General features: G+C 42.5%; 1 protein-coding gene and 1 long non-coding RNA gene across 7 annotated transcripts in view; one reads left to right on the top strand and one right to left on the bottom strand.

Moving 5' to 3' along the window:
- The first annotated feature begins 169 nt into the window (after positions 1 to 169).
- Positions 170 to 18,309, top strand: LOC139061291 (uncharacterized). The gene is made up of 3 exons (XR_011515340.1): positions 170 to 214; positions 12,345 to 12,374; positions 18,201 to 18,309. It is a non-coding gene; the product is annotated as an uncharacterized lncRNA (long non-coding RNA).
- The window catches only part of LOC135897691 (zinc finger protein 660-like), an 86,504-nt gene continuing 76,081 nt past the window's right edge, over positions 12,381 to 22,803 (bottom strand). For 4 of the 6 annotated variants that reach the window (XM_070541051.1, XM_070541050.1, XM_070541052.1 and 1 more), the window contains one exon: positions 16,943 to 18,504. In XM_070541051.1, coding sequence (XP_070397152.1) covers positions 18,035 to 18,504 — 470 coding nt within the window. In that variant the 3' untranslated portion in view covers positions 16,943 to 18,034. Of the gene's footprint in view, positions 13,681 to 14,612; positions 14,862 to 16,942; positions 18,505 to 22,803 lie in introns of those variants that run through there. The other 2 variants (XM_070541053.1, XM_070541054.1) reach the window with 2 other exon arrangements.

Here is a 22,803-nt window from a genome sequence, read left to right as displayed (position 1 = left end):
ACGCTCTTCAATTACTGGTCTAAAAAGCTAAACAATACCGGCATAGCTACAGCAACGTTAAATAAAAGTTTTTGAAACATAAAACTCCTTTTAGAAGAATTTTGAGAAAACGAAACAAAAACTGATCTCGAAAAAAAAAAATACGGGTACGTTCGATTCCCCGTTCTTCACGGATTCGGTACCGAAAACAAAAGGATGTGCTGTGGTGCAGCGCGTAAGTGACGCCTAGATTGCGTATCCCTGCTTATGCTGCACGTTGCACGCGCTTTTTAAATGAGCGCCGAGGCAGCCGCGGTGCAGGTGCTGTCGTCTGCTCGGTTGAATCGCTCAGCGGCGTGGTACAGCCGGACGCTTTTTCGATTTAACGGGAGCTTCATGTGCCTTTTACTGAAGTTTTGAAACACTTCAATGGTGCTGCACTAAAAACGACGTCGTTTTCGTGTTCTAACTGTGCAGATAATCAAGCTAATTCAACAGGAGCTGAAAAAAAAAAAAGTTCACAGTGAATTTCGATGCGCCGGACACTACATTCGTTATGTTGAAACCACCCGCATCAAGTTGGCGTGTCCGGTAGAGTTCAGCCCACAGTGATTTTGCGTCTGACCATTGGCCTGAAGCGCGACATCGCTAGGGAAAAAGGAAGAGAGACGTTGGGGGAGGAGGAGCTGATGTAGTAGCTGCCAGCCCCATTGTAGCGGGTAGGAGCGGCGATAGAGTTTCATACACTGCTTACAAGAGGGAACTCTGGCGCTAGTGTTTACGGGAGCTGCAATGGAAGTGATTGCGCCAGCATGGGAATTACGGGAAGTACATGGATTTGAGTAAACTTCGTACTTCTGGCTTCAATTACAGCTTCGTGACTTTGTAAACTCGTCATTTTCAACAATCTATTACGTAATAAATAATTATATGAAGATTATTAAAACCGCGCGACGGCAGGAGTCGAGCACAGGACCTCTAGCACAGCAGCTTCATGTTGAAACCGTTACGCCACGGACGCATGCATCAGCAAGCAATGTGAAACGCCCTTCTCAATTTATCGCAGGCATATATACATGCTTGGCAAGTTTTGATTTGGCCACCTCGACAAGCTAGATCATTGCAATTAGTAGCGATTGCGCATGTTTGCAGCATGTTCTGCACATCGAAGAGTATAGATTGCTCTGAAACTTATGACTATGAAGGCATATAAAGTGTAATACACAAAGCCACAAAAAAGTCTGAGTCCACAAGCACGAAGTTAATTCCCACATGACTTCCCATCATTCCCATGGTGGGTCAACGACTGCAGCATGAGAGTTCCCTATACGGTAGCGGCTAGCACCACCAATGACACCTAGCTCTTTTCTAGACAGCGCTGGCACAAAGAACGACAGAAAGCTGGGCTATTGTTGGTAATGATTCATAATTCAAAGAAGGGGTAAGGCGTGCAGACATGAACACAAGGGAAGTGGACAACACGAACACCGAGCTTCACGGTGTTCGTGTTGTCCAGTTCTCTGGTGTCCGTGTCTGCATGCCTTACCCCTTCTTTGCATTATGTTGGTATGTAGTTCGTGCTAGGCTTCTATGCCATGATTGTTCAGCTAACATGGGAATTGTGGGCACTACATGAAGTGGCTTCAGACATTCTTTGACCCTTTATTTTTCTAAATTTCCAATTTCTTTTTTTTAAACCCAAAAGCAACAAGTTTCTGTGCACATGCATATATTTGCAAATAGTTGCATGTATAAAGGAATGTTTTGTTGAAGATGATCAATTTGCAAAGCCACAAAGCCATTTGAAGAAAGGATTAAGTTTAGGCATATCCATGTGCTAATCATCAGTCACATGCTCACTTAACCACCATACTTGCAAACAATAGCGCTAGTGTCCCGTCTAGCAGTTTGTGTAGCTAACTCTAAGGTTGGTGCTACAGGCAGTGTGCTTTTCTCCTGCCTCGCACAAAGAAAAGTAAACAAATATATCATGAAGCACTGGTGGATGGAGGAAGAAACGCAGAGATGCACGGTGGGGAAGGGGAGGGGGTCAAGTAGTTGGTTCCCAACAACAAAAAAAAACGACTAGATTTCACTGTTAGAAACTGTACACATATTCATTCATGAGCTTTCACCAACTGCATATGTATATTACTGTCCACAGGTTACTGTGGTACTTTACTCAGCAACAAGCTTGAGGAACATCATGCCGTGCAATAGGGGTGACACCTCAAGCACCTCGCTTTTGAAACGTTCGCTCGCTCTCTTGTGATTCGCTGGGTGCCAGTTTCTTCAGCAATCGTCATTGCAGTGAGGTGGGTTCCTTCATCATTGAACGCCATCTACTCAATGACGAAGGAAGAGAGACGAAGGATTGGAAGGCGAGATGCTTGCATGATTCCACCTCTGCTCTCGTCAAAGGTTCCAAACTTGCACCTCTGAAGAACTACCCCCAACTACGCAATGTAGGCTGAGGGTACGATGGCACATGCTTTTCGTCCGGTTCCTAGCCCAATTCCTTGATTGTGACTGCTTAGAACATTGAAATTGCCAATAATTACATTCAATGGATTTGAAATTATTTTTAGCGGATATGGAAACATTACGCACAATATGGTAGATGGTCCTAGACAGTCTTGTGAAAAACTGGAATAAGATGTGATGCCCTAGCTGCTACAGTCGTGCAAAGGCAGCTACAAAAGCAGGTCAGTAGGCCAATGTTATAATCGAATAAGTGCAATCTGACAAGCCACATGACTTTGTACCAGCAGTGATTGGATGGAGCAGCAAAAAACTCTTTCTTTGAAATTTAAATACCGACCTCTGCACCTAGGTTCGTCTCAAATCCCCATGATATAGGAGAGGAGTGTATTAAAATGGTGACCGTGAACCAACGCCCGGAGCTAGGCTATCCCAATCTGCAGACAATAAGTCCTCGAGGAAGGTGCCTTCTTCAAATGTCTTCCGATCCGGAATACTTCCAAAGGAAATGCATCACGTCAGCTGTTTCTTCTATGCTGCTCAACTTTGAGCAGCATAGAATAATGTGCAAAAAAAAGAAAGGATTTTGATATTTTCTTGTGCTACCTTTAATGCAACCAGTTCAAACTTTTCTTCTGGAATAGGATAGCAAGCTTTTATAAAGGAGCTTTCTTTAGCATTCTGTGTATGACACCCACATTTCACTGTGCCAGTCTACATGCTAAAACCTTAGGCAAGCATGTGGCAAACATGTGGGTCAACCAGGTAATATTTCAATGTACGCGCACAAAAAAGGGACAGTAGTCAGGGGAGAATGCAAATGAGTAAGTTTTTACTAAAAACAGCATGAAGTACATCTTCTCTAAAAAAAAAAACGCTTTCAGTATTGTCACAGTGGTAGTGACAAAGCCAATTTGGTGTTTCTGCAGCACCCAATGTATCGTCAAGCAACTACAGCTGGCTTGAAACTTGATTACACGCCACTGCTGCATGAGACCATACTCAAGTCAATGCAGCTTATAATAAGCCTGTGTCATTAAAATACTTACAGATTTTTTTCAATACAAGAGACTGTACACACCAACAAAGATGCTTGCCACAACCACTTGAGCAACGTACAGCGGCAAGGCATTTTATTTTTTCTTTTGTAAATCAGCTCGTAGTAGCCGAGATAAGAAGAAAAAAAAAAGTTGAAATGTAGATGTCATATCACATTGTCTGCCACTGGTGAAAGAAGAAAAACCTTGGAATCTGAAGGCTTCCTCAAGCGGACGAGTGCGAGACGAAGCCCTTGGATAGGCCTTTGGACTTTGTCGATGCTCTTGTCACAAAAGGAACAGAAAATACTGCACCACCATTGTCTTCACTCTCATTCAGCATTTACACCTATATTGCAATGCGCTAAGACGTGAACGAAAGTGAAATACGAAAAATGGCGCTCTTTCCTGTCCTTGTCGCATTTCACTTTGGTTTGCACTTTAACACATCATAACCAGAAATAACACTTCCCCTCTTCACTGGGCAAGACTGATATACACACAATGTCACTGTATACAATATCTGATCGTGGACTCCACCACCTTAAGCTAGTTGGCAATGAGATTTAATGGGCTTCTTATCATGTCACTCACAATGTCTTGCACATGAGAGAAAAGCTGACCTGACAAAACTGAACCCTGGGCCTTCATCCCCGTAGATGTGCAATGTTGTTTCAAGCTTACAGCACCTTCCCAACTTTGAGAGCCCTCAAATTGTCCAAGGGGAGACAATATCCAAGTCAATTTAGTTAGTGCCACAGCCAAAGCAGACTGCGCACACTCTATGTCCTTTGCTAGAATAAAATTTGCCTCATTAGAAGGGAAATAATACGAATGAGAAGTTGAAATGCGGAAGGTAAGGTCCTGTGATGGTGCAGAACAATAAGTACTAGTGCTAATGGTTAAGATAACTACATTGTGAGCAGTCATATTCTCAGCTACCTTATGCACATAGCAATAAAAAAAAAGTTCGAAAGGCATTCCCAACACAACACCGCTATATCTCCGGCCAACCACAGGTTACCGACAAAGGTTGGTAATACTGCTACACAGGGGCTCCCTTCGCGGTCAGTAACCTGCAGGGAGACTTTCATTCTTGCGCAAAGTAATAACATTGAGTTCAAAACAGTACTGCAGCAATGAACATCCCTTTGATAGCTTAGTTAGTCGGTGCGTAATGAAACGGAACACTAAGATATGCAGCCCTTGCATGAACACACATATAATTTATCTTCAACAGAACCAGAAAAAAAAATACAGTCAGCTGTCAACACATGGTTAACTATACAGGAGAAGTACACCACATGGCTTGTCAGTTAAAAAAAGTTTCATTAAAATCCAGGTAAAAGAAATTGTGAGAAAAATTGATGTTCTCATTGCAATACAAGAACAGCTGGATTTCATATTTCATATTTCAAAAACAGTTGTACAAGAACTATCAACTCTCTGACCACATTAATTAGATCACGTCATCTGCAAAACTAAATCTAGGAATTGGTATATATATCTCTTATCAGGCCAAAACTCGGATATGCAGAGATAGCCTGGGATCCGCACACCAAAAAAAGACATTTCAGAAGTGGAAGAAGTGCAGAAACGTGCAGTGCGTTTCATTTACAAAAAATATCGATATGCTGACTCTCTATCTGCACTAATGGTAGCTAACCCAATTCAGCCCCTCCACATAAGGCGAAAAGTTTCTCAATTAAACTTTCTTCGCTCACTGCTTCATAGGAAATTTGGAATCTCTCCATACCCTTACGTCATGCACTCAGTTACATGGAAAACCTACCACAAACATAAATACATTTAGCCCCCTACTTTTCACAGTTAAACCAATATATATATTCATATTTCCCCTAAACAATTATGGAATAGAATTCATTACCAGAAGAAGTGTTTGAAAATGAAAATTTTAGACATGCCATTGCCAACACTGTATAATTGTCTCCTTCTATTCATGTTCTCCATACTCCGCCTGTCTGCTGTTAGTGATCATCCCTGTACTTTACCGACTTGCACTACTGTTTCTTGAGGCTCCGAATATTGTGTGTTTTAGTTTTGCCCTTCCCGCTTGGACCACGTGAGGTTTGTAGTATCGTGTAAACAAATATACAAGTGTTGAAGCATTTAGACAATCTCCACGCATGTACAGTCATATTCTATATAAACTGTAACGCGGTGTCTGTGGTCGAAGCGGCTCCAAGACGGCATAGTGGTGCCAACATATCAACAGTTGGTTTAATAAATACCAGTAATTGGAAAGGTGCTTAGTTCTCCGTTTTTGTTTTTTTTTATGTCGGTGTTGCCATGCGGTCTTGGAGCCCCTTTGACCATGGGCCAGACTGTTGTAGCTCAAACTGCTTTAGGTACAAAGCAGTTACAGACATGATTTAGAGTAGCTAGTTTCACGGTGTGGCCCATGAATGGACGGATACATCGAGAGCTGAAGAAGAAACTGACAACATCTATCACTGTAAGAAGCATGATCCGAGAAGGCGAATGCAAGTTTTTCACCCATACCCCGCGGAGTCGCAACGTGAAAAAAAAAGTGTTCAGCTGCTTTCCACCACTGATTCAGTACTGCAGCAAAAATGAATGCGCCAAGTCGTTCTGTGGATTCCTCTTCATTACACTCAATGGTGTCAGCTCGACAAATGCAAGTGAAATGAATATATTTATTCTAAAACTCAGCATTGCCAAGCCATGCAGAAGTGCACAGTTAACTCCCCAACTAAAAAGTGATGAACTAATGAAGTTAGGAATTAATTAATGAATTAGGAATTTGAAGAGGCAGCACTAAGTTAGTGTAGTCTGGAGAAGTGCAGTCAAGCCTCGTTATAGTGACGTCATATCTGACGTGAAAATAACTTCATTATATATCCGATAAGTCGTCACATTTGTGTGTGTCATATGAAAGTTTGACAACGTTTCCTGAAGGCTTGATTTGCAGTTATTAGACTAAGAAGGGTTCGTTATTAGCGGGGCGAACGAAAAACAATCCTTTTTGAATCACCCGCCTGTACTGCAGCACCGGTAGGGTAGAACAACATCGCAAATTCAAAGTATGTTTATGTGTTTTGGCTGTTCGTGCTCAGAAAAAGTTTCCAAAACTCCCCATACCTTGTTCCATATATAGCAGGCATCGCTGCAAAAGCTACGAAAGTACTGCGGTCGTAGAGGTCTCATTCCACCCCTTTTGCAGAACAGTTTTGAATCTGTGAAGTTTTCTACGGGAGATCCACTTCACATACTACAACTACCACTTTTGGATGCAAGTTTACATCAAACCACTTATTACTTGAGCACATTTGTGTTTCCGTTATAGGTGACACACCATACATTCTGGTCGCGACAGCAGGTGATGCACTGTGGCCACTGGTCACAGAAACACTTCACTCCACTCTTTTGGTAACACTAAGTAGTTCCAGATGTCTGATGCCTTTCACATAATATATATGCCACATGTTGTGACACTGAAACTTATTTTTATGACATATTAGACTGCACATACCTACATAATCACCTTTCATTTGTGGTGCACAATCTCTTGGTTGCACATACAAGCAGTGAGTGAACTCTCTCTAGCCTTCGTGGCATTGTCTCTTATGTATTAAAGTATAGGTTAGTGCTTTAGTTTCTTTCAAATGCAATACAATCTTAACTCATTGATAAAACTAGTACCAAGTAGACCCTGCAAATATCATGGCTTCCTCAGAAGCTGGCTTGGAAACCTTGAAAAACATCTTTGATTTCTGCTTCCTTGCTGGCTTTACAAAACTCAGCTCAGGGTAATACTGCTATTTCGGCCATTCCCCAAAAGTGTAATTTAACAACCCAGCTCAATCAAACACTCCACTTAAATGCCCCTTCATAAGCGCATGCCTCTTGCGACTACAACAGAAAACGTATTTAAATATGCATTTTGATTACATGTGGCATGCTGGTCATCATGCCCTGTGTAGTTGGCATGAGTTTTCATAAACGCAATGACTCAACAAGACCAAAAAAAAATGCAAAATCCAAGGCAAAAACTACACAAATACTGGTTTCAACAGCAGGGCATTTATATTAAGAGTCCTCAAAGCAAGCCTGTGAAGCAAGTACAGTCAAGACACAACATTAACAAACTTAGATACTATAATGAATTACTGGACATAACAAACTTAAGCCGAAATCTTCTTGCTGGTATAAGCATATGTCGAATATATGCATAGAACAAATATTGAATAAAAGGAAGATATTTTCATGTCAGATATGACTTCATTGTAAGTGAGATCCAACTGATATTGTCTCTAACTAGCCATGCAATTTCTGAAGGGGCAGCTGCAAAATTTACACACCCCTGACTGTCAAAGACTAGGTGGCGAATCCAGGAGTCTGTCTGCATTTTATTTCCTTTGAATTTTCACTTTGTTATTCAAAGCTTGCCCACAGGCAGAACTTGTGTGAAGTACTTAAGTGTTGGCTCTGGTGACAGTACAGTGGATGTACCACGCAACAATTACACACCGTTTGTACCGAGAAGCAGAGGAATACTCTTCAAGACAGCAATACAATTTTGGACGAGCGCAAATCCTTTATATCAGACAACATAGTGGTGCTGCAGCACACCACAAAAATTTGAAGGGTTTTCAGCATTCACTCATCATTCACAGAAAAATTTCCATGAGCAACAAAAAACAATAGTAAACATTTGTGAGCAAATATCACTTGCCACATAAACAGTAATAGCACTAAGTCTTATCTGTAGGCACCGTCCCACAAATCAACACCGCTCATGTTCATCCGGACATGTTCCAAGTAGGTGGCTTCAGTACATAATCTTGCTTGAGGCAGATGACGCAAACTCATGTGAAGCTGACAAGACAGAGATATCACTACTGCCCTCCATGGCTTCCACGTGATGCACAAAGTTGTAGCAAAGGCACCAGATGCATACTGTAGTTGCAAATGACCTTCGTGATTGGATAAATGGTGTTTGGCCAGCATGAATTAGACTATCATTAGGTGCTCTTGGAGAGAAAATATGTACCAGTTGATTCAAGTAAGTTTCAGTGAATCTCATTTCAAGTATTTCTGTTCTTAAAGTGTTGCCGCTCATAATTATCTTGCACAGCCTCGCCGATCTCCCGAGCCCTAGCAGATGCCGTTTGTCACGATTGTCACACGAGTCATCACATACCATAGCAGAGCAAAAAAGAAAATGAAGAATGCACAAGTGAAATATAAAAGTACGCAATGTGTTTTGCCAGAAGCTGTACTCTTAACAGATCACTAAAAGAGATGATTTCACTTTTTCAAGGCACACCTTCCAGAATGACACCTTAGCCAGCGAGCCAGTTAGGTAGCTAAGCCCACTGGCTTAGCTAACTGGCGTCAACTGGAAGTGATTTATTCTCAAAACTTGTCAATCCAGAATAGAGCCTCAGTGCAAACCTATCGATATGAAAACTGATAAGATTAGAAGTGAACAACCAACAAGGGCTATGATAATCTGCTTGTGATTACGGGAGCGAAGCGGAGTTATACAGGCCTTACAATGCATAAAACAAAACCGGTGGTCTATTGGAGTTGGTGCACAGGTGCCGAAGGGAAGCAAACACAGTTGATAGAGGCAGAAGATAACATGGAACGTTGACATTAGAAAAATATGCAAAGCTGAGAGTGGTAGAACAGCTGCCAACCTGAGAGGCAAACATCAGAGCTGCCTGCAACTCCAAGTGATTTTCCAACTGATTTTTATATGAAGAAAGCACTCGCATACATACAATAAATGGGAAGAGAGATCAATAGTATAACACGATATTTGCAACCGTGGACACCAGCTCCCACAATTTTTATAGCAATTAACATACACATGGATACTGCTGAACCTCGATAAAATAAACTCATATGCATACAGACATACATCGAAAATATGATTGGCCATGGTTTGTTTTGGAGAGTATTCTACTGCTACGAGGAAACCAAATTGCGAGTCTCAAGACAATATTGGTTGAAGAGAAACAAACGTTTCTTCACCAAGCAGCTCGAGATAGATATCATGGTATTAAAAATGCAAAATACAAGGCAAAAGCAATTCGAAACAGCACATTCTAGACACACGTGCACATTATGGCCAGTGTCATCGATTGGCTTGCTCGCAGCTAGTAAGCCAATACGACAATTTGATGTTGTCAAGCTATATTTCACCCTCAATAACGGTGAAAAGTATGTTTTTAATTTAGCATTGCGCACATGCCATGTATCGGCACAGCAAGCCATCGATGGGCTATAAAAATCAATAGAAGCCCTTTGCCGGCTCACGGGAAACATGATGCTTACATTGCTTTTGCATATGTACGCAATCACATACTTGTTTTTGCCAGCATGTACACTTTTGATAATAATAGGATAAAATTGAAGCATTTTTGCGTCTGATGTTACTTTGTCACGACGAGGTTCAACAGTATTGGCCAGCACAAAGTCATGGACAGGCGTTCCGTAAACATTTCGATGCAAACTGTCCATTATGATTTCACCTTACCATAGAAGCACAGTTGTCAACACAGTTCAATCACCGCTCACAAGCTCAGCACCGGTCATTGCGGTGCTTTCGAATGTGCACCAACAAGTTGTCCTTGCGCGTGAATGTCCTCGGGCAGAGTTGGCAAGGGAAGTTCTCTGAGGCACCGTGCACAGTCCGGACATGGCGCAAGAGGTTCTGCTCGCTCGCAAACTTTCTGACGCAGAGGAAGCAGTCAAAGAAGCCGGTGCCGGTGTGCTTTTGTAGATGCACCATCAAGCGGTCACGACGCTGAAATGAGACTCGACAGTAGTGGCACTTGAACCAGTTTCGGTTTAAAGGGTCGGCGTGCAATGCTCTCATGTGCTCCGCAAGCTCAGAATCACAGGGGCACGTGAAGAGGCAGATGTCGCACCTGAAGGCCTCAGCGCCGTTCTCCACACCGACTTCATCCACACCCCCGTCGATGGCCTGGCTTGTGGTGGGAGCAGTGGCTCGTGGCTGTACATCGAAAGTGTTGCCGTGTCTGGTGGCTTTTTTTTTTTTCAGGCACAGGAAGACAAAGAGAAAAAAAGAAGGGTATCAATATAAATGAGTAGTACCAAAAAGGCACCAGCACATATGTGAAAACCGCCAGGTGCATTCCGGCACACACCTGGTCTGGCCTAGCCAAGGTGGTGAACCTTGGGCTAAAGTTGTAATTAAGGTGCCAACATGCGGATTCGCGACACCATTCTTGCCGCCCTCCAGTCCCCGCACACTCCAAGCTTTCAAAAACAATGTATAAGCTTTAACGGTGCCTCAGGTAGGAATGCAGACATCCCAAGGCAAGATAGATACATCATAAAGCCTGCTTACGAAGTTTCACATATCATCCATTACAAATTGCAACAAATGTTACATTCACATGCAAAACACAGATCAGTGTTTGTTCCTCAACAGCTATCAGATATCAGAATATACCAGCACCGACTTTCAACCAATAATTTACGCGTGCACTGCAACCACGTGAAGCCTGCGGTTCCTTTTGGCAAGCCCCACAATTTTTATTTTGCGAGAATATAACTAGCAACTGTAGTTGCCGTCCTATTCAGCGTGCTTTCTCATGCTAAAGGAGCCTCAACAGGTTGGGACCATGTGAAGTCAACAGACAAGCGGCCATAGGTGTGACCACCTTATGACGCAAAGAAATCGTTCTGCACACATGCGCAAACACCGTTCGCTTCACGTTTTTCATTACACTAGTTCTCAACAGTTGTCCTCCCCTTCTTGGATGAACCCATACACTGTAACTCAAAGTTATCGAAGATTTACTGTGACAGCAGTAGAGATATTGCCTCAACCAACATTGAAAAAGTGTCCCAGCCTGGCAGCTTAGTACTTGTCCTTCTCAATCTCCAGCACCCTCCTTCTGCTTGTCTCCAGCAAGTGCACAAATAGAACAGGGAAGAACTTCCACTCTACTCATTTATTGCGTGCACTACACGCGGTAACGTCAATGAATTTGCAGTCTGTACATGGTGGCATGACGTGTTAGGCATGGCTTTAAGGAACATTTGGCTATGTTCGAGACCTCATGACCTTGCAACAAAAATAATCTGGCAAAATTAATGATTGCTTTTGAAGTCCAATGTGCTTGCAAAAATTGTGGCACAACATACTCAGCAGCTGCACTTATTGCAAAGCAGACGAAGACTGCTCTAGATGGTACAGCTCATTGCAAATATTATTGGATCACAGACAAAAAAAGTTGTGCGTATGATGTAGCATTCTTCTGCACCTTTCAAACCTAGGGCGGATGTACTAGATGCAACAATTGAACTTCTTTTTTAATGCAATAGTGTTAACACGTCTCGCGTCCGACTTCCGACGTCGCCTCAGCAAAAAGGATTTCGAACCGAATTTCAAACCACACATACCCAAACACTTCTCTACCACCAAAGTTGCTAATACCTTGTCTTTCATTCTTTATGAAGTTATTCCTCGGAATTTCGAGAATGGCAGCCCACAAACAAATGCAATGGAAAAAAACACCGGCAGTGCATGTCCTTTGCATTAGCTCTTCTCAGACTGAAATATTAAAAGTGCGAAACAATAACAGGAGATTGACCCATGCAAGAGGCCGGGTTTCTACCACAAAGCTTGCCTTTGTGCACTACGTTCGCAGCCAGCATTTCCTAGTTAACGTTACGGTTACATAAGCTGCAGTTGCCGGAAAGCGCATGAAAAGCAGTAAGGGTCTTTGAACGCTATCGCCTTCCACTTTTGAAGGCAAAGCTTAAGCGTCCTCCAAATATTTTGCTACTGTACACTAAAATGTTCTCCCTTTGTAATTTTAGGTACACACTGAAAGGTTTCAACCCGGAAAGGTGCGAGTCATTTTCTTCCTTTGCATGCTGTACTTATTGTACTGGTCCAAGCCACTGAATGTGCTTGCTATGTATTACTATGTAGCCAATGAGATCATCGCTCTCTCAGTACTCATCATAATGAAAAACTACACTGGTTCCTGTGAAGGATGGATACAATTACACACTTGTTTTCCGCTGGAAAAAACAAAAGAGAAGCTACGTTCAGAAATATTTGATGATGAAGGAAATGAGGTCCTATACCACAATCACTAGGTCAATAGCAGCAAAACAGAAGTAAAACGAAAAAGGTCTAAAATTTCATGTCTCTGGTCCTGTTAAACATCACAGTTCAAAACAAGCAAATTCATTTGTCTCAATTCATACTAAGCTATCGGCCGTTTTATTCATGCATAAATGTGAGCAGAAAAAATTTTCACACTGCTGCTTCAACGACAAGAAAGCAACATCAACAAAATTGATTTCATACAGGCAATACTCACACACAACAAAGCAACTCAAGTAAGACGATTTTGTTTCTAGAGTACACCAACACATGGTAGACTAAGAAGATGTCACACACGCAGGGAATAACTTTTTTTTTTAATGTATTCTAGTAGAGTGTAAAGTGCTAAGTGTAAAGTAAACTGTGCTATTTAACATGCTCAATGATAACGCTAGCAATATGAGAGTTTTAAGTTGGGCCAGTGCTTTATTGTTGGATGCAGGTAACAGTGCAGACAGCAGGACAGGAAATAAGAGTGCTTGTGTCCAAGTCTTTATGTCACTTTTCTTGTCATTTGTGCTGCTCACATGATCAACATAAGCACTTCTGGGAAACATGGGAATGATTAGCCATGTCAATGCTTGGCAATGTCAGCCTGGTGCTTTCGAATGTGTGCAACAAGGTTATCCTTGCGCGAAAACTTGCTCGGGCACAGGTGGCAGGGGAAGGTCCCTACTCTGCTGTGCAAAGTCATGACATGGCGAACAAGGACCTGCTCTCTCGAGAATTTCTTTTCACACAGGAAGCAGTCAAAGGATCCCGTGTTTGTGTGCCTCTGAAGGTGGCACAGCAGGCGGTCATGGTGCAAAAATTTGGACGGGCAGAACTGGCACTGGTATTCTGGCCCCGGATCACTGGTACCAAACTGATGGACCACTCGCCGGTGCTCTGCAAGCACAGCTTCATCATGGCCTGTGAAGCCACAATCGCTGCACATCAAGGCATTGGAGCTGCCACCTTCCCAGGATACAACACTGGCTATGGCTTGGCTTTCAGCAGCACTTGTGGTAGCCCATGATTCGTAGCTGTTGCTGTGGGACTCTGCGTTGCGGAGGCATGTGGGTAGAAAGGAAAAAATGTGTTGTGCTAAGAAAGAGTGACAAGACATAAAGACACATATAGCACTCGATTAAAAAGCAAAGTATCCCATGACAACAGAGTTCTTTTCACAGTGAGTGGCAGGAAAATGTAGCCCACTGCTCCAGTTCGCCAGCAACCACATTGATTGGGAAACTAAGCAATTATAATGGTCAGTTTCGTCAAAAGTACACAATTCCTTTTTTTTTTCTTGGCCTGTTCCAGGTGTTCTTTATCACGTAGGGAATGATTACAGAGAAATCTGAAATGTAATCTGAGAAAAGTACCCTTTTCTAATGTGCTAGTGATGAAAATCGCATACAATATATGGCTTCAGAAAGTGCCATCTTATCACTGACTGCATGGCATTCACTTCACACAATGTTGCCTTTTTAGCACTGTAGTAAACAGGAGAAATTGGAGCTTCAGATAGCCCCAGCATTGAAGTTTGTCATGCAAGACTAAAAGAAAACAAAACAAGGGAAAAGAGGAAAAGCTGGCATCGTGATTAGATGATGATGCCACATTTGCATGGAAAGCACTCCTATTTGTTGACTTGGATTTCAATCACCAGTGTTTCATGCACATTTTGACAATGGTGAGCTGTATATTTCTTTATCCTGAAGTTTTGGGATTGCAGTAGGCTAAGTTGCTAGCTCGTGTTTCTTTCGTTATGCATTCAAAATGCAAGACTGTTTATAATTCAGAAATGTGTTGAAAACACAGAAAGAAGAAAAGCTTATGGGCTTGGTTACACCAATAACTTCATTCCGGTCAAATAGGCACTTCTCAACAATTTCTGGGTAGAACCCTGATTTACCATCATTAAAACAATAGCAAAGTATTGTACTGGATAATTTCACTGCTTTGCACGAGGATAAGTTTCGAATGGGATAAAGAACACACCAGAGTACAAACTAAAAACTGCATAACCAGTTTTTGTTTCCTGCTCTGTTTTGTTGAAGATACAAAAACTTATGGGACATAATGAAGTACATATAATTTTCATGCACGCAATGCTCTCAAACAACAAACACAATCTAGTAAATACTGCTGGCACAAAAGCTACAAGAGAACGTAAAAAAACAATCTGGCAGCTCTTCACAGGCAAAGCTTCGTATTACACCACAGTGTAGCAGCCGACTCTGTAAAGAAAAGTAGGAGAATTAATATCACACACAAACATAAAACCAAAGAAATCTATGTCTATACTCTGCAAACAATACGTACAGGTTAGCCTCCACAAACGCAAGCAATAGCAACTGTTTGAGAGCAATCAGCCATTCATTTGTACTAATTTACTACTTGCCATGGTAGCATTACACCATGGACAATCATACCGTGTGTGAAATTCCATGGCAGCTCTACAAAACCACAGAATGTAATTTCCATGGCTGTGCCACAACGATGACTACCGCATTCCATTGAAAAAGATGCAAAGGTCAATTGTGCAATGTGTTAGTTTCCTTGGCAGCATTACACCATGCATATCCACGCAGTGTATTAGTTCAATAGCAGTACTACACCAAAAACAACCAAATTAAATTAAATTATGGGGTTTTATGAGCCAAAACCACTTTCTGATTATAAGGCAGGCCGTAGTGGAAGACTCCGGAAATTTGGATGACCTGGGGTCCTTGAACATCACCTAAATGTAAGAACACAGGTGTTTTCGCATTTCACCCCCGTCCAAATACGGCCGCTGTGGCCGGGACTTGATCCCTCGATCTCGTGCTTAGCAGCCCAACACCATAGCCACTAAACAACCATGGCGGGCCCAAAAAGAACCATGCAGTGTTTTAGGTGCCATGAAAACTACACCATGACTGGTAAGTGAACATGTTAGTTCCCATGGCAGCACTAAAGCAAGAATGATCATGCAGTGTGAGTCGCCATGGCAGCAACTATGCCCTATGCGTAAGCACTTAGGTTTATCATCTCTATATCACAGCACTACACCAAGGACTATCATGCAGCCCACTTGTTTCGACTACACCAACGATGCTTACACAATGTTAGCTGCCATGCCAGCGTTACCCCAAAGAAAACCACACTGTGTCAGTTGCCATGGCGACAACTATTTCCTATGCATAAGCACATGGATGTATTAAACTCCATCACAGCGGTACACCAAGGAATATCATGCAGCCCACTTGTCGCCACTACACCAAGCATACTCGCACCATGCTAGCCATAGAAGCAACACACCGACAACCACACAGTGTGTTAGTTGCCATGGCAGAAATAAACCATGAATAATTGCTTTGAGGGAAACAGTGTGGCAGAGATTGTCATGTGTCAAAAAGAAACAGCTAGAGAAGCTAGCACAGCATACAACACAAGAAAGAGGAGGTAGACCCTGTTGTGTTGCATCTCGTCATGCGTTTTGTTTGGTTAGTGCAAACCAACGTGTGCATCAGCTTGCCATTTTAGGGCAAACCGGTGTTAGAGGAACATGCATTCAGCTTATTTGATGGTAAACACAAGCCTAATGGCATTGTTGAAACAAGGGCAATGCCATATTTGGTTATCTTTAATGAATAGGATAGTCAGGCAAAAAAGATGTGTTGGCACCATATACATAGACACAACTTGACGTCTGTTTGATTGCTTCACCTGTGAAAGTGGGAAAGGAGTTTGCTGAGGCATGTGAACACATAACAACAAATGAAAGGTTTCAATCATCCTAAGGCTTAAACTGAGATCGGGATGACACCATAGTGTCTCTTGGTAAACTTTAATTACTCACGGCCACTTAATTTGTATGGGCATAACTATTCTTAATGCAAGCACACCTTAAGCACATTTTGTGCTTCTCATGTAAACCATGCTGAAGAGTTCTGGCTTGGGTGCTCTGAATGTTCAAGCTTAATGTGTCTTCCTTTTAAAGTGGTCAATGGGTACATCTTACAGAATATATTTATCATATCTAAACACATAATGACTGCACTAGCATAATGGTCTCACCCACCCACATCTTCTGTCAACAAGCACCATTTTTTTTGTTTTGCCTTCTCTCCCAACATTGGCACCCTGAACTACAGTGCTTTGTTGGGATAGAGGGAAAAAAACGATACAGGAGGAAGCATGGCGTCGGGCAGTCAGCCTCTGCAAGGCAACCTTCTCTGATGTCATTCTCTCCCTGCTTTCATTTGAAAATCAAGAAAGTAATGATGGAAGGATGGCTGTTAACAAGAAAATTAGACAATTTTCGCTGATGCAGCTTTGCTGAAATTGCTTTAAGTATACTATTCAGAAACAATTTATACCAAAGTGAAAGTTCATTGCAGCTGGATTTAATTAAGCAGAGGAAACCAAGACTTGAGGAATCTTTCTCCCAACTCCTCTCTCAATGCACATGGGACTGCTTTCTCTGAGAGTTTAGCCCGAGGTCATGTTACACTGCAGTCCGAGCACTTCAGCGAGACCTGTAAATCAACCCTGTATAACGCCCAAGTGGACTGCTTAACTGGCAGGTTAAAGTCAAACATTTGAAATAACAAACATTATTGTTGTCCGTTTCATATACACTGGGGACAAGGTACCCTTGCAGTTATAAGGGCTAAATGCAAACTCCTTTATCACAAAGCTTCTTTCAACTAGGCTTTTCTTCATGCAGTGATGTTAATGGGAACATCCTGCTTTAGGGCAAGGAATCTTTTGGCTACATTGACTGGTCTTTTCAGATTACTTTCGATGGGCTACAAGAGTTGTTTAACACAGCAACTAAACCTAGCATAACAAAACTAAGAAGACTGATATGTGTGCAATTGGGATTGATTATCACTGCTAAAGCATGCTGATCTTTTAAAAAAGAGTTACAGTGCAGTCTGACATGAATTTGTAGCACTACCTAAGCAATCTGAAAGAAGGGAAGGTTGCCATTAATGTCAACATGGACTTGATATCAGACATATATATTTTTTTCCTTAGACAACAAGCAGAATTATCTCAAGTCACAAGAACTGCTGTTTCTCTGGTGGACATTACCATGCTTGCTGCTGTAAAATTACTTGTTCCTTTGTTATAAGCAAATACTGGACATTAAATTTTAGATTAAAAATACCTTTTTTTACAAACATTTATATTTGATTAGGTTAAGAAACGGTGCTATTCGACCACCCTCAATGATAATGCTAGTGATAAGAGAATTCCAGTTGGGTCGGTGCTTTATTGTTTGACGTAGGTAACAGTGCAGACAGCAGGACAGGAGATAAGAGTGTTTGTGTCCCAGTCATTACTTCACTTTTCTTGTCATTTGTGCTGCTCACATAATCAACATAACCACTTCTGGGAAATATGGGCATGATTACCCATGTCAATGCTTGGCAATGTCAGCCTGGTGCTTCCGAATGTGCGCAACAAGATTGTCCTTGCGCGAAAACTTGCTTGGGCACAGGTGGCACGGGAAGGTCTCTACTCTGCTGTGCAAAGTCATAACATGGCGCACAAGGACCTTCTCACTCGAGAATTTCTTTTCACAGAGGAAGCAGTCAAAGGATCCCGTGCTCGTGTGCCTCTGAAGGTGGCACAGCAGGCGGTCATGGTGCAAAAACTTGGCCGGACAGAACTTGCACTGGTATTCTGGCCCCGGATCACTGGTACCAAACTGATGGACCACTTGCTGGTGCTCCACAAGCACAGTTTCATCATGGCTTGTGAAGCCACCATCGCTGCACATTGTGGCATTTGGGCTGCCGCCACCTTCCCAGGATACGACACTGGCTATGGCTTGGCTTTCAGCAGCACCTGTGGCAGTCCATGATTCGAAGCTGTTGCTGTGGGACTCTGCGTTGTGGAGGCATGCGGGTAGAAAGGAAAGAAACACTGTAAATGTGTTGCGCTAAGAAAGAGTGACAAGACATAAAGACCTGTATAAAACTTGATCAAAAAGCAAACAACAGAGTTCTCTTCACAGTGAGTGCTGGGGAAATGTAGCCCACTGCTCCGGTTCACCGGCAACCACTTTGAGGGGGAAACTCAGCAATTATAATGGTCAATTTGGTCAGAAGTACTGAATTCCTTTTTTTTTTTCGGCATTTCCCAGGTGCTCTTTATCACGTAGGGAATGATTACAGAGAAACCTGAAATGTAATCTGAGAAAAGCGCCCTTTTCTAATGTGCTATTGATGAAAATCGCATACAATATACGGCTTCAGAAAGTGCCATCTTATCACCGATTGCATGGTGTTCGCTTCACACAATGTTGCCATTTTAGCACTGCAGTAAACAGGAGAAATCGGAGCTTCAGATAGCCCCAGCATTAAAGTTTTCCGTGCAAGACTAAAAGAAAACGAAGCAAGGGAAAAGAGGAGAAGCTCGCATCGTGATTAGTTAATGATGCCGCATTTGCATGAAAAGCACTCCTATTTGTTGACTTGGATTTCAATCACTTGTGGGTGTTTCATGCACATTTTGACAATGGCGAGCTGTATGTTTCTTTGTACTGAAGTTTCGGTATTGTAGTAGGCTAAGTTGCTGGCTCGTGTTTCTTTCGTTATGGGTCCAAAATGCAGAATTGCTTATAATTCAGAAACATGTTGAAGACACAGAAAGAAAAAAACCTTATGTGCGTGCTTACCCTAACCACATCGTTCCGGTCAGATAGGCACTTCTCAACAATATCTGGGTAGAACCCTCATTTAACCTCATAAAAACAATAGCAACATATTGTACTCAATAATTTCACTGTTTTGCACAATAGCTTTCAAATGGGATAAAGGACACACCAGTATACAAACTAAGAACCGGATAACCAGTTTTTGTTTCCTGCTCTGTTTTGTTGAAGATACAATAACCTATCGGACATAATGAAGTACATATAATTTTCATGCACGCAATGCTCTCAAACAACAAACACAATCTAGTAAATACTGCTGGCACAAAAGCTACAAGAGTACGTCAAAAACCAATCTGGCAGCTCTTCACAGGCAAAGCTTCGTATTACACCACAGTGTAGCAGCCGACTCTGTAAAGAAAAGTAGGAGAATTAATACCACACACAAACACAAAACCAATGGAATCCATGTCTATGCTCTGCAAACAATACCTACAGGTTAGTCTCCACAAATGCAAGCTATAGAAACTGTTTGAGCACAATCAGCCATTCATTTGCACTAATTTACTACTTGTCGTGGAAGCATTACACCATGGACAATCGTATAGTGTGCGAAATTCTATGGCAGCTCTACAACCATAGAATGTAATTTCCATGGCTGTGCCACACCTATGACTATCGCATTCCATTGAAAAAGATGCAAAGGTCAATTGTGCAATGTGTTAGTTTCCTTGGCAGCACTACACCATGCGTATCCACACAGTGTATTACTTGCCATAGGAGCACTACACCAAAAACAACCAAATTAAATTAAATTATGGGGTTTTATGTGCCAAAACCACTTTCCGATTATAAGGCACGCCGTAGTGGAAGACTCTGGAAATTTGGATGACCTGGGGTTCTTGAACGTCACCTAAATCTAACAGCACGGGTGTTTTCGCAATTCACCCTTATCGATATGCGGCCGCTGTGGCTGGGATTTGATCCCTCGACCTCGTGCTTAGCAGCCCAACACCATAACCAATAAGCAACCATGGCGGGTCCACAAAGAACCATGTAGTGTTTTAGATGCCATGAAAACGACACGATGACTGGTAAGTGAACATGTTAGTTCCCATGGCAGCACTAAAGCAAGAATGATCATGCAGTGTGACTCGCCATAGAGAGAGGGCAAATGATAAATGAAAGGTAGGGAGGTTAACCAGGACTGAGCCTGGTTGGCTACTTTACACTGGGGAAAGGGAAAGCAGGATGGAAAGATTAAAAGATGAAGAGAAAGTCCACTGGGTATATCGTTCGGTCACTTAGTCCAGATCACAGACGCTGACTCAATCCGGTAGCTTTCAAATATCGCAGAAGCGCTTTTGCGGCCTTTTGTAGCTGCAATATGCAAGGCCATGGTCCCAAGACCTTGTTCAAGTTGAATGGCTTCCTATCTAGCTGATTGAAAGCTGTGCAGAGGTCATGCCTTTCATTTTCAGAAGATGGGCAGTAGCACAGGAGATGTTCTATGGTTTCCTATACACTGCAGGCATTGCACTCGGCACTATCAGCCATTCCAATCAAAAATGTATATGCATTGTGAATGAGACGCCCAAGCGTAATAATAATATTTGGGGTTTTACGTGCCAAAACCACTTTCTGATTATGAGGCACGCCGTAGTGGAGGACTCCGGAAATTTTGGACCACCTGGGGTTCTTTAACGTGCACCTAAATCTAAGCACAAGGTTGTTTTCGCATTTCGCCCCCATCGAAATGCGGCCGCCGTGGCCGGGATTTGATCCCGCGACCTCGTGCTCAGCAGCCCAAGCGGCACAGCGGCACAGCACTGTTTCCTCATTACGCGGAAGCCCTCGTAACAGCCGTAGTTGCATAGATGGATTGAGGGAATGCAATCGATGTTGGGTGAATTCAGGTGTGTGTCACTTCTCCAATGTCATACGATGCGCTAGCTTGCCTAAGTGTTGGGCTGCGTCAGTTCGCGATAAAGGTATAGAAACAAGGGTTGCTCCTTTATGTGCTTTCCTGCTTTCCTAGCAGCTTCGTCAGCAATGGCCGCAATGGCCAGGCAGCCACTAAAACACGACATCATGTCCTTTCGCGATCATAGGACGCTGCATTTCTCGTATCTCAGACACACGTTGTTGACCCGCGACGAAGAGATGACAGAAGACATTGTAAGGTCGCCTTCGAATCGCAGATTATTGCCCACCGATTAGCCAGTTGGTTATTAATATAATCAACGGCACCTCGGAGGGCAGCAAGCTCCGAACCGGTCAACGTTGTCAAGTGAAAAATGTTGTATCGGATGCTTAGTGATCGTGATGGTATAACCACTGTGCCTGTGGAGCTCACCTGAGTGAGTCGCCATGACAGCAACTATGCCCTATGCATGAGCACTTGGATTTATCGTCTCCATCACAGCACTACACCAAAGACTATCATGCAGCCCACTTGTCGCCACTACACCAAGCATACTCGCACCATGCTAGCCATAGAAGCAACACACCGACAACCACACAGTGTGTTAGTTGCCATGGCAGAAATAAACCATGAATAATTGCTTTGAGGGAAACAGTGTGGCAGAGATTGTCATGTGTCAAAAAGAAACAGCTAGAGAAGCTAGCACAGCATACAACACAAGAAAGAGGAGGTAGACCCTGTTGTGTTGCATCTCGTCATGCGTTTTGTTTGGTTAGTGCAAACCAACGTGTGCATCAGCTTGCCATTTTAGGGCAAACCGGTGTTAGAGGAACATGCATTCAGCTTATTTGATGGTAAACACAAGCCTAATGGCATTGTTGAAACAAGGGCAATGCCATATTTGGTTATCTTTAATGAATAGGATAGTCAGGCAAAAAAGATGTGTTGGCACCATATACATAGACACAACTTGACGTCTGTTTGATTGCTTCACCTGTGAAAGTGGGAAAGGAGTTTGCTGAGGCATGTGAACACATAACAACAAATGAAAGGTTTCAATCATCCTAAGGCTTAAACTGAGATCGGGATGACACCATAGTGTCTCTTGGTAAACTTTAATTACTCACGGCCACTTAATTTGTATGGGCATAACTATTCTTAATGCAAACACACCTTAAGCACATTTTGTGCTTCTCATGCAAAAGCATGCTGAGGAGTTCTGGCTTGGGTGCTCTGAATGTTCAAGCTTAATGTGTCTTCCTTTTAAAGTGGTCAATGGGTACATCTTACAGAATATGTTTATCATATCTAAACACATAATGACTGCACTAGCATAATGGTCTCACCCACCCACATCTTGTGTCAACAAGCACCATTTTTTTTTTTGCCTTCTCTCACAACGTTGGCACCCTGAACTACAGTGCTTTGTTGGCATAGAGGGAAAAAAAAAGATACAAGAGGAAGCATGGCGTCGGGCAGTCAGCCTCTGCAAGGCAACCTTCTCCGATGTCATTCTCTCCCTGCTTTCAGTTGAAGAATGTGACCATACACAGTTCCTTACTATATTTACTATAATAATTAAATTTTCGATACCCTGAGTTTCTTG

Source organism: Dermacentor albipictus, chromosome 6 (genome assembly GCF_038994185.2).
Source record: "Dermacentor albipictus isolate Rhodes 1998 colony chromosome 6, USDA_Dalb.pri_finalv2, whole genome shotgun sequence".
In the NCBI taxonomy this organism is placed as follows: Eukaryota; Metazoa; Arthropoda; class Arachnida; order Ixodida; family Ixodidae; genus Dermacentor; species Dermacentor albipictus.
The sequence above is the reverse complement of the archived record's forward strand: the minus strand, read 5'-3'. Positions and strand labels throughout refer to the sequence as shown.